This window comes from Priapulus caudatus, unplaced genomic scaffold (assembly GCF_000485595.1).
Source record: "Priapulus caudatus unplaced genomic scaffold, Priapulus_caudatus-5.0.1 Scaffold1011, whole genome shotgun sequence".
NCBI lineage: Eukaryota > Metazoa > Priapulida > Priapulimorpha > Priapulimorphida > Priapulidae > Priapulus > Priapulus caudatus.
The window spans coordinates 97928-111292 of record NW_014578072.1 but is presented as its reverse complement, the minus strand read 5'-3'; the positions used below and the strand labels follow the sequence as shown (position 1 = coordinate 111292).

The window sequence follows — 13365 nt, the reverse complement described above, 5'->3', positions numbered from 1 at the left end:
CCATCGTCACTCGTATCACTTTCACGGCTGTCATAGCACAACTGATACATCATCAAGCTTCACGTCATACCTCTACTCATCATCTATCTGTTCATAGTTTCTTCAATAATATTATCAGACGCAAAGCACAGTATACCACGCCATTACTGTCATTGAGAAAGCAGTATTTGTAACATTGTGTCTCTGCGTAAGACTCTGTGTACCCCAAATGGTGTAACTTGTTGAGAATCCGATTTGACCCAAAGCTGTGATCCAGTTGCATGGCAAGCCCCATCTGGTATGGCAATACCCCTGACCGAGGCCGACAGGCCTTTATGAAGTTCTGCCCCCAAATGGCTACTCTTTCGTCTGTCTTCACTATCGGTCTCAAGAACATCTGAAGGCTCTCAGGAACAAGTGCCAGCTGACTAGGGATATCGGTCATACTGTGTGCAGTGGGGTATGAGTTTGGATCTAGATCAATAGTGGCGATGTCGTTGAAAATGAACTTTAGTGCAGTCTTTATGATCTGAGCCTCTCATCTCCAAAACTGAACATTAGCATGATGCTCTCGCAGAATGTTGCTGGTCTTATCTCTGAAACATAGCACATCTGCCCTCCTCTCCTGTGACGTGAAATACAGTGTGTCATGGTATTTCTCTTGAGCTTCTTCTTAGCCACTTCTTCGAATATGAGAGGCTCTGATCTGGTGACTGATCAAAACCGTCTGCTTTTTACCTGCTGCAGCTTTCCGTGGACTTGGTCAAGTGTCATCACCCCATGCTCGAGTTCCCAGTCTAACCATTCGCAGAGCTCATAGAATAAAGTCACTCGCTCATCATCCACTTTCCTTCCTACCTGAGGATAAAAGATGTTATAATTATTAACTTTCAAGTACCAGAGTTTGATAATATGCCTCAACTTTGAATGATTGAATTTGAATTCGCCTCACCGAGTCAGAATCATACTTTTAGATCACTTACATCTTTAGTCTCTGAGTAGTGACCACCCGTCTCGAAAAGAACTTTGCAGCGCAAATGATAGAGGGTTTCCTCTGCTACCAAGTCGCTGATCCCTTCCAGGCGTCCAGTGACTTCAATGCCCCAATCGTCTTTGCGACCCTTTAGGGAGTGGAGAGGGGCTCAATATCAGTTCATGCATGTGATCCCATCCGATGCAAAATGTGAATAGTTATAATAATAACTGTATTTTATTCGTCGCTAACCATCACATACTCATCACGACCCATCACATACAAATATCATCAGTTAGACCGATTTATGCTTATTGCTCTTCATAAGATTGTTACACCCGTCAATCTAACCGTACCTAGATGATTTGGGAAGAGACGAGCAGGCTGGTTGCAAAGAATGCATACATTTTTGTACAGAAGCTGAACGGAACGTGAACTCGTAGAAGTGCATGCAGTAGATGCACTGAACCCAGAGAAAATGCGTCGTCTATTCGTCTGTGCCGAATCTTTCTCCGCCTCTGCCGCACCTACAATCAAATGAAAAATGTGAATTATTTAGAAGTTTGTTGACATGAGATATCTCCAGTATTTAAAAGTAATGTTCAGGTCAGTAAATCATTATTCCCTGCCTAGTAAAACAGATCGCACTTACGAGATGACTTCATTGTGACCTTAACAGACTGTTGTACAAATCACGTCTACAATCTAAAGTGGTATCTCAGTCTTGCAACGTTCCATGCCTCCTTCATGCGCTCCAAAATTGTAGCATTTCCAACAGCTTCTGCATACGCTAACAGAGTAGGGTAGCCTTTAGGAGATGCCTGTGCGAGCTTCTGAGCTGGCGTCTCCGGGCCTTCACAGATGAAGCAATTGAGCGGCGATGCAAGAATAACGTCTACGTCCATATTACATATATATATTTACTGTATGTTTGAAAACGTGCGCGCACAAGAACATTAAACCTTAGTACTATGCATATGGTCAGACTGAGAAACAAGGTGCTGCGCAGCATGTATTTAACAATGGTGAAAAACAATAGTGAAATACAATGGTGCTGAACTGGGGCTGGCAGCAGTACACGCGGAGTAAGCAGCAGTACATTTCATAACTAGTAATAAGTATACACTTTCATTAGCAGTAATAAATATAGCACACATCAGGAAATCCCAATTACATAGTGAGGAAGATTAGCGGCGCTGCCCCTGTAAAATGATTCGTACACAAACGCAGACATATTTATTGCTTAATATTTTTATTACCAGTAGTTCGGGATCGCACTTCCCCATGAGCAAAACAACTTCCAGGTAAGTTTCGCAGATAAAACACTAATAAACAAAGGTTGCCGATAGTGGAAAAGGATGGATGTTGCCGTTTATCTGACCAAGGGAGTGCGTTTTGGTGCAAAAACAAATGCTTGACCAATCAATTCAGAACATGAATAACGCCCTAGTTTGACCCGCTCACAACGAGAGCTGCTTAAGCAGAATGAAATTTTTAATTTTTCCGGTAAGGTTCCGGGTACCGGCCAACTGTCACGCAGCTGTCACGGGTTGTCCAGGAGAGTTGAATTTAAATCTTTTAGGAATAGGTTAGTAGAGCACCTTTACAAACCACATTGTGAAGAAGTTCTGGTGGTAGGAATTATTCCCAGATTTGCCCAGATATCTGATAATATTCCTCTGACTATTATTATTGTTTTAAAACGCTGTTCGCTCAGGCCAAAAAAACGCTCTATAAAAAAAAAAAATAATTTTTATTGAAAATTTTCATATAAAATTAAATAGCGAAATTAAAAAATTCTATAAAGGATTCGAAGCGAGAACAGCGAATTTTTTTTTTATGCCAAACANGATGAGATAATCCAGCCAGATTTTAAGCACAGTTTAAGTGTCTTGTGAATTTCACTTTGAAATTCCAAACTGTTATATTTAGTGCAAATGAACACCCAGGTATTTTTATATATTAGCACGTTGTAGCTTGAAAGTAATCAAATGTGAATCTTCAAACATGTCATAGTATTTACATTTTTGTTACTGGAGATCGATGTATTTTAGTTTTTTCACAATTAAGAGATAATTCTATTATCAGTCTAAGCCACTCCTTGACATGTTTAGATTTTCCTCAGATTTAAACCATTAATTGTCAAGTTCAGTTTAAAGTTTGAACTTGACCTAAAAAGATTTCGTATCACCAAGCAAATAATCTGGAACTAATAAATTGAATATTTCCTAGGGAGGTCATTTACATAAATTAGAAAATGAGGGCACCAAGAGTTGATCGCCTGTGGAAACACCTGCACGATATATTCAAAAGATCTGCGAAATATGAGTCACTTAATTGGAAATATTGTTTACGGAGTTTGAGAGATAGCTGTGCAATAGTTTCCAGGGTTGGGGCCCCTCACACCATAGGTGTGTCGAGTTTAGGAAAGCATTATATTATTGCTGGACAGTATCAAAATGCCTTTGACAAATCAAGAAAGATTCCCACACGATATTTGCCCTTCATTCTATTGATTAAGGAGAGTATATACAATCAGAAATTGCCAGTGTAGTTTGAAATGATTTTTTCTAAATCCAAATTGAAAGGGAGAGAATATATCATCATTTGACTAGAAACTGTAGAGTCTGTAATAAATTATTTTTTCGAATATTTTGGAAAAGGTGAATATAGAGGAGATATGGGCGAATCGTTTGAAAAGGGTGTTTTGGACGAGTTGCTTTGTAGATAGGTATTATTTTAGCAAATTTTTAATAATCATTAGGGAATAGCACCTCTTGTTACATCATGGCAGTCAATTAAAAAAAAAATATCACACAATATGGGAGCTAGACCTGGGTTTTAGAGATCTTGGATAAATTTATTAGGAATTATTGTTCAGGCTCCTGCGCTTTCCTGGATGTCTAGGTTATTTATGCAATATAATGAATCCTTCACAAACAATTGGGGTTTTTAAAAAAGAGAACTTCTGTGATTACGGAGGGGGAATGAAAAATTTTGATGATCCTCTCGTGGCATTTTGAAAATTTTGTTTTGCCATTTCCGGGCACTACCATTTGTGCATAAGAGCTTAAATGCTTGCATATATCCAGTCGTGTCTGTAGTACACGAGTGTTGTCATTGTTCAGAAGTTTGTCGTGGCAGGTAACTGTGCTTTTATTTTTTATATATTAACTATTGTTATTGATAGGTGTTCCATGTCTTTTTAAGTATAGATTTGTGTGGTTGAAGAAGTTGTTTGCTGGTAGTCATTTCTTTTTAGTAAGGTTCTTTTATGTGATTTCAGTTCTAATTTGAGTATTGTTTGTAGAGTTTCTGCCAAAAAGGAGTGGTACCGTGAAAGAGGTGATTTACAAACTATTTTTTACTCTTGTTATTGGAGTGATCTTTAATGATAGCCACTATATAAATCCATCGGTTTGAAGGTGAAGTTGTTATTTCCTTTACGTGAATAGGGCTCTGAATGGGGCGTGGGTGATCTACGTTTCTTTGTATATTTTAACGCATTTTTTCTAGAGTGCACGTATCTGCATCAGCATATGAAAATTAAAGTTAGTAATTTTTTTGGGTGTTAAGATCTAATTTAGTCTAGATGTTCGACTGCGTTGAAGTTCGTTTGTTTGTCTCCTGATTTTACTTTTTGTTAGTTAGTTTTAGATTGGCCAGATTTCACTAGTATGAATATGTGCAGATGGTTCGGAAAGACATCACCACTGCACAATTAATACATGATATAATTCGAGTTATGTTAAAGTTAATTAGTATAAAAATGGGTCAATTTAGGTTTGGTCTAGTCTGAATGTTTATTGCGTGTTGCGTTTTGGTACATTTAAAAGAATGCACTATATTTGAGATAAGATCATATTTTAGGGTAGTCTATTATAAAAATTACTGGGTTTCTGTTTTAATAATCGATATTAAATATCTAACCCGACAAATAAGAGTAGGGTGGTTTCATTTTATTAAGTAAAAACAAAACGATGTTTGTAAGGTCTTGTTCAAAGGGTTCAATATATGGTTAGGTGTGCTTTGTAGATAACCCCAAATAATGCATGCATTCTGTCTATTATTAGTAAATAACTTTCAATCCATAGCCAGTTCAGATTGCGTTAGTTTTTTATGGTTGTTATCTGAAACATTATGTTTTAAAGTTAAGTTCTTTTGTGAATGTAAAACGCTAATCATCGAACAGCATCTGTGAATTTTGAATTGCTGAGATATTGAAATGTATAAAATTTTGTATATTGTGTTTGTACGCGGTACTTAGATCATTTAGTTTATGTTTCAGAATTGCAATAACATCTGGTAAGTTGGCCAAAGAGATATTAGTAAGGTTCATTCTCAGCTTTGTGTAGTTTTTCGGTAAACTACTTGGTGTTGGCATGAATTAAGAATAAGGTCCTAGTTGCTTTAGTTCTTGGTGAAGGTAAAAATGTAAATTGTTTCAATGTTTATTAATAGGTACTTCTATTTGTTCGGGCTTGTAAATAGATAGCTGGTGCTGGGATCTAGAATTTCATTCTTCTCTTGTATTGACACAGAGAGCTGAGATTTGAGTTAGGGATTGGTAATTGGAAGTAATTTTAATTAGAGAATGTATGATTGTCGCAATAAGTCAGTCAGATATGCGTTATCTAAACCTTTGAAAGGGTAGTATATTTTCACAGACAAATGATTGTCAATGGAAAGTGTCATTTAGTAGCTGATAATCTTGTTAAAATTCGGAGTGTGTTTAGTTGAGTACATATTTCAAGTGGCAATCAAATCTCAGCGACAGAATGTTAATACATAGGATACGAATTCTGGTTAGATTTACACTTCTTACCGCCAAACAAACACAGTGGAGCATGTTCATTGAGTTAGGTCTGGCAGGCGAGGATTTTTAATTGCGGATTTGGGGCGTGCGTGTAGCCTATTAATATGGTGCAGGTCACTGATTAGACTTCAATGTTTAATTGCCTCCGAGGTGTCAATATTTTTTCATGAAGATTTTGGCCTATACACGTTCCCATATTTGTATTGTATAGGCGAGCTGCATTGTCTTGTGTGGTAATATAATGACGCTGTTGGCTTGGGTCCAAGCTTCTCGTTGAAATATAGATGGCTTGGGTGTTGTTAAAGCCTATGTCCTCTGCTGTGCCAACTATGTTTCCTAGCTGTCATAGAACAATATGCCCTCGCATCCTCGCCTCACGAATTAACATGATGGGTCAGGATTGCCCCAGAATCTTGGCTTTGGGCAGGCGGTGCGAAAGATCTAAAATGTCCTCATTAGAGGGGTAACCTAGCATCTGTGTGCCTAATTATTTTGATATAATAACCGTAGTCGAGTCATTAGTACGTTGTGTATCAGAAGATTATCAAGGGTATGTCCCCGACGACCATATTGTTCCAAGTTGTTAAATAGTAAGAGTTAGTGCCGCATTAAGTTGCTGTTCAAGCGAGTTTTGTGGATTTCAATTGCAGTTTTCTTCTTCTACTATTTTCAACCCTGATAAGAAGCTTAAAATCTAGGTTAGTTTTTTATTAGTTTCAATAACTGGGCAGACATGTATCCTGGCTGATCTTTAATGTCGGCACAATGATCCGTTGTCAATTCACGCGAGAGTTATTCTTATCGATCATCTCTCTCACACCATCTGTTATCCATGGTCTTGAGTGTTCCCTAGCCAGTCGTTATTTCTATCACCGGCAAGCAAGATGACGTTCTCGATCGTTCCTGTCGTAATTGGTGAGCATGGCTTCAGAACTCAGTACGGCATGGTGTGTGTGTGTGTGCGTTGCGTGTGTGTATTTGTGTGTGTGTGTGTGCGTGGCTGCGTGGCGTGAGTTGTATGTGTGTGTTGTTGCGTGTGTGTGTGCGTGTGTGTGTATGTGATGTGTGTGTGGTGTGTGTGCCGTGCTGGCGGCGTGTCCGTGTGATTGTGTGATGTGTGTGTGTGTGGTTGTGTGTGTGGCGCGCGCGTGTGTTGTATGTTGTGTGTGTGCGTGGTGTGTTGTTATGTGTGTGCGCGGCGCGCGCGTGGTACTTGTCGTGTGTGCGTGTTAGTGTGTTAGTGTGTGTGTGTGTGTGCGTGTGTGTGTATAGTGCGCTCAGTGTGCTGCAGAGCGGATCCAGAGGTCGGGGGTCCGGACCCCCCTTAGTTTACCACAAAAAAGGGAAAAAATAGCATACACACTCACTGCACGGCACGCACGACCGCCGCACGCAGCGCACACACACACACACACACACACGACACACACATTCCCTTAATATTGTCTTCCTAAAAAAATCTTGTTTAGCGCCTAAGTTTTTCTGATGAAGGATTACTTATATATGTTAAATTCGGTTATTAATAACTTAGAAATGGGCAAAGCAGGGGATTCCGCCAGGCGTCGCCGGGGGAATCCGGACTCTGATACTGATATTTTGCATTCTAAGACATCAAATTACTGCTTCAGAATGTCAGAATCGCACCATCTAAAAAAAGAAAATGGCCTTCGCAGCTTTTTAAAAGCACCAAAAAAGTAAAGCAGAAAATTTGCCCTTTATTTCTTCTGGACAACCCCTTTTCTCAAATCCTGGATAGCCGCCCACTATAGATGTGTGTGCTGTGTTGCGTGCGTGTTTGTGTGTCGTGTGTGTGTGGTGTTGTGTGTGTGTGTTGCGTGCTGTTTGTGTGCGTGTAGCTGTGTGTCGTGTTGTGTGTTATGTGTGTGTGGTGTCAATGTGTGTGTGTGTGTGATGGTTGTGTGTGTGTGTGTGTGTGTGCAATTAGCATTGTGTGCTATGTTGTGTGTGCATGTGTGGTACCGTAGCATGTGTGTGTGTGTGTGTAGTAGAGATGTGATAGTAGGGATTCGTCGTGTGTGTGTGTATGTGTGCGAATAAGCGCGTAGCCGGGCAACGTCACATATTGATAAACTACTCCATATATGCATACAACCGAAAATAGCAAACTGACATAACTTCTAAAACATAACTCCATTGCAGCGCGAACGAAGCACGCGCCGCCACTACTCGCCCACCTTCCACGTATCTGGTAATAAAGAGGAAAGCGTGCGCTTTAGCACCTCAGCACGGTGTTCATCCTGATAGCTTAGCTCAGTCCTCATAATAACATCTTAACGGATGATTAATGCGGCACTGCTAGCAATGTTCGTTGGCCAATAGCAACCTCTAGGTGGCTTCTGTAACGCCATGCAAACGAAACGTATACAAGTTGATTTTAAACGCAGTAGATGCGTCGAGCTTCACATGGCTTTCTTTGTTTCTAAAAAGAAACTATTCTTTTCACAGCAGATGTAAAGCGACACGATATTGGCACAAAAAATGTTTTCCGATAGCCAGCATCACAAACATCACATGTTATCAACATCACAGAATCACAGACACCGCAAAACATCAAAACAGTCATAAACCATAGCATTAAACATCACGAAAACATCACACTAACATCAGCAAAATCACAAACATCACAAACATCACAAACATCACAAACATCACAAACATCACAAACATCACAAACATCACAAACATCACAACATCACAAACATCACAAACATCACAAACATCACAAACATCCAAACATCACAAACATCACAAACATCACAAACATCACAAAATCACAAACATCACAAACATCACAAACATATCAAAGAAAAAAAAAAGAAACAAACATCACATAAACTATCACAAACTATCACAAAACGATACAGCAAACATGCACGAAAAACATTCAGCAAAACACCGCAAACATACCACGCGATAATAATCTTCTCGTCGTTGTAACTGCTTTGAAAACATACTGTGCGATTCAGCCAAGACATGTCTCTGATGAGACTATACGATTTCTGCTTAGTTGGAAATGAATGAAATAGATCATTGATACAAACGAAATGTAATCAGTGTTTAACGCAGTCATCGATCATGCATGCGTAGATAACGCGCAAACAGGTCTTTTGGCGCCGCTCACAGAATACGTTGTCACAGAATCGACCGATATACTTGAAACTAGGTGCGAAGGCGAGTATTCATCGGCAATGCAATGAACGCAGGTGAGTACATGCATGATGCACGGCCCACCACAGCCATTATTAAGCAAGGAAGTGCTTGGGTTCTCAAAATCGAGTTAGGCTAGCCTTAAATTATTACACTGCGTTAATCATGAATTGATAGATGCCCTGTGCCACGGAAATACATGTCGTGTCGGTCAGTACTACCTACAGGTCGTTATTCTATTCCGTAGTTTTATATATTTTTACGCATTTTGAAAATGGGTCAAAATGGAATATAACAGTACTTCCGTGCTTGAGGTGCTTTATGTAGCCGCAAAATGCCTGGGTAAAATGACGTGTTTCGTGATAGATTTTAACAGGGTTTAATCATTACTTATACTTCGTATTACTCTCTAGTGTTTTTGAAGAATATTGCAACTGTAGCCTAAGCGCTTCCGTATCCAATTCCTTTTCATAAATATTTCTACATCGAAGTCAACAATGATTGCAAATGTTACCAATACTCGTACAACTTGTACAACACCAATACTATTACAATGTAACTATATCCGATAACCTGAATCTTATAAGTAGCATGCAGGTTTATGCCCAATAACCTGTGTGTGTGTGTGTGTGTGTGTGTGTGTGTGTGTGTGTGTGTGTGTGTGTGTGTGTGTGTGTGTGTAGTGTGTGAGTGGCGGTTGCAGGCGTATTAACGCGGTAACGCAGGTGCCGTGGCGCGCGTGTGGGTGTGTGTGTGTGGGTGAGTGTGCGTGTCTGCGTGCGTTGAGCCCAACGTGCTAGAGTAATAATCCTATATCTAAGATTTCTGGCACATAATCTGTCCGAGATTAAATCTGAGAAATGACTAATTTATAGGTTAAGGTTACATATTCTACAGCTCGTAGAAAGATGTTGCTGCAAACGCTACGCGCAATGTTTAATTGATACTTATTTTATACGCACGGTGTCGTGACCGTTATTGTTATTTGCAAAAACAAGTACAAAGCTCTAATATCTTGCGCTCACAATCTAAAACCTCAATGGGCGACGCTGGGCGCACGCGGATGCAAAAACAATAGATAAAGCTAGTGTTACAGAATTCTCATATAATAGGCCACAAACCGCTGCGCATTTTTAATTGCTGTTTTGATACGCCTTAGCTTACTTATTTAGTATTCTTATTTGGGTGTGCGTTTTGTGGCGTCGTGCGTGCATACGTGCTGTGGCGGTGTGGCGTGTGCGTGTGTTGTGCGTGGCGAGTGTGCGTCTGTGTGTGTGCGCGCAGTGCTTTTGCGTGCTGTGTAGGTGTGTGTGTTTGTCTATAGCGTGGCGCGCGTGTGTGTTGGCGCGCAGGTGCGTGCAATAGTGTGCAAGAGAGCAATGGCAGGAATATAATATATATATATATATATAGTATAGTATATACTATGTGTGTGTGTGTGTGTGTGTGTGTGTGTGTGTGTGTGTGTTGTGTGTGTGTGTGTGTGTGTGTGTGTGTGTGCGGGCGTGCGTGCGTGCGTGTGTGTGCTCGGCGCGACGCGTGCATGTGTGTTAGATGAGAAATGAAGGAAATATAATATATATATATATATATAATATGTGTGTGTGTTGTGTGTGTGTGTGTGTGTGTGTGTGTTGTGTGTGTGTGTGTGTGTGTTGTGTGGTTGTGTTAAGATAGAGAGAGAGAATGAGAGAGAGAGAGAGAAGTGCGTGGCGCAGTCGTGGTGCGCGTGCGCAAGTTGTGTGTGCGTGGCGCGTGTGGTGTGGGTGTGTGTTGTGTGTGTGTGTGTGTGTGGATGAGTGTGCGTGTGTGCGTGTGTTGACCCCAACGTGCTAGAGTAATAATCCTATATCTAAAATTTCTGGCACATAATCTGTCTGAGATTAAATTCTGAGAATGACTAATTTAGTAGGTTAGGGGTTACATATCTGACAGCCGTAGCGAAAGATGTTCTCAACGCTACGCTCATTTTAATTGATCTTATTATACACGGGTGTCGTGACCCGTTATTGTTATTGCAAAACAAGTCAGCTAATATCTTGCGTCACATCTTTACCTCTGCGACCCTGCGACCGGATCAAACAATGAGTAAAGCTAGGTTACGATTCTCATGGAATAGGCAGCAACGCGCTGCGCATTTTTAATTGCTGTTTTGATACGCCTTAGCTTACTTATTTAGTATCTTATTTGGGTGTGCGTTTGTGCGTCCGTGCGTGCATGTGCGTGCGTGTGTGTGCGTGTGCGTGTGCGTGAGAGTGTGCGCGTGCGTCTGTGTGTGCGCGCGCGTGCTATTGCGTGTGTGTAGGTGTGTGTTTGTCTATGCGTGCGCGCGTGTGTGTGTGTGGGCGCGCGTGCGTGCGTGTGTGAAAGAGAATGGAGGACTATAATATATATATATATATATATATATATGATATATATATATATATATATATTAGCGTGTGTGTTTGTGTGTGTGTGTGTGATTGTGTGTTTGTGTTGTGTGTGTGTGTGTGTGTGTGTGTGTGTGTGTGTGTGTGTGTGTGTGTGTGTGTGTGTGTGTGGTGTGTGTGTGTGTGTGTGTGCGTGATTTTAGGAGCTCATTTAACAATGTTAATAGCTTTAAGAACGTATTCTCGTGTAGCCACGCGTACGTTTCACCATATACATATCTGGCTATAAATAATTCATGAATTCATCAGAGTGAAATCTATTACTTTGACATCTTAGTAAAGTAGTTAGTCTACGGTACGGATTATAGAACGGTAATCTCTTGTTTCACCCCATCGTTCTTTTGTGCATTTTCTTATCATCGCGTTACATATCTTCTAACTTCTATTTTCTCTTCGGATTTATTATATAATGTGTGCACACGTAACTCTAAGCTTGGGGCCTAGCACGACAGAGACTACAATAGCCTCAACTAAATACTACTTTCGACAAGCAACAATAGTACCGCGCCCGCTTGGTTGGCTGGGTTTCTGGGTCGAATCTTGCTGCCTGACAGATATCAATGAAACCGCACATGTAGCAGCCAACATCCATCCGCACCCGCGTTATACTCAGTAATCCATCTACCTTCACATAGCTCGGGGTCTGAACGAGCGAGCACCGCCTTCGCACTGTCTGTCGCCAACCGTAAGTATTGTATATAGTGACAGATGGAATCCGGTACAGGGATAGACGATATATGCGAGATATTGAGAAGTATAGAACGATAGATGTAGGAGGTGAATGCGAGTGTAACGTGATCAACAGATATAACATATATTCAGTTAGTGTCTGGTTATTCATTATAACAAGATTATAACTACTACACCTAAATTGGTTTCATCGCAAGAATTTTATTGTAGTCTCGTTTAGCTGTGTCTGATTTAAATGCTAAAATTCTATGGGACTATGATATAATGACGTAATGATTCGGTTGGATCGCCAGATCATAAATGAAATACTGGGTGTACGTATGCTACCGGTCAGCGAAGGTAACACATATTGCGCCTGTCAATATACGTACTCACGTACGTGCAAAAAATGCGCACATGTGAGTGGTGGACCCATGTAAGTTCCTTTTTCGCTTTTATTCTACAGAAAATCGGCCCAGAGAGTTCGCAGCCATGAGGATCATATTAGCAATTACTTTGGTGAGTCAATGCTCTCCTTTTTGGTGACCGCGCATATTAGTGTTTACTTGGCAGACGCGATGCTCACAGTCGAAGATGCATATTACGGTTTCATGCACAACGGATTTCTTAGCACTATTGTACTGCCAAGCTGTTTCGCGCTTGTTAACCCATATATATTTTTCGTGACCTTTTCTGTATCGGATCGTTGTCCTGCGTTCTACAACGAACAAGCAACAACAGCGAAGCGACTAAACGAGATTGTACCCCCGCGCGCGCGTGTGTGTGTGTGTGTGTGCGTGCGTGCGCGCGCGCGCGCGCGCGTGTGTGTGTGTGTGTGTGTGTGTGTGTATGTGTGTGTGTGTGTGTGTTTGTGTGTGTGTGGTCATCAGTATCGCGAGCAAGGTGGACCAATAACATAATTGCTCTCCCGTGGGATTATGTCCAACGTTGCTTTCTGCACAAGATGTAGCGGCAGATAGCGGTGCGCTGTCCCAGTATGCCTTGCGACGATTTCAATTACCATTTCAGAACGTTCATGCAATTAGGAATGAATCGTCGGATGCCGTCTGTAGACCTATTAGTAGCGCTGTTTTAGCGCTCCTGTTTCCTGCCTTCTCATTTCCCCACATTCACCTTACAAATTATTCAGCCACGGACACCATTAGTCAGCCAGTGGACATCATCTTCCTGTGTTCACCTATATTCTTTTCCTGGTCATTAATACTTGTCAGAAGAGATGTGTCGAAAAGGAAATTAGATACATAGCAGGCGGTCATCATAAATATTAATATGTGCTCTTTATATATATCTATACATATATATATATA

The 13365-nt window shown here is 40.8% G+C and overlaps 1 protein-coding gene across 1 annotated transcript in view; it reads left to right on the top strand.

The window, feature by feature from the left end:
- The first annotated feature begins 11941 nt into the window (after positions 1–11941).
- The window catches only part of LOC106814948 (cuticlin-1-like), a 15810-nt gene continuing 14386 nt past the window's right edge, over positions 11942–13365 (top strand). Inside the window, exons 1-2 of the mRNA XM_014819342.1 lie at positions 11942–12053; positions 12504–12556. Of these exons, the coding sequence (XP_014674828.1) occupies positions 12530–12556 (27 nt within the window). The 5' untranslated portion in view covers positions 11942–12053; positions 12504–12529. The remainder of the gene's footprint in view (positions 12054–12503; positions 12557–13365) is intronic.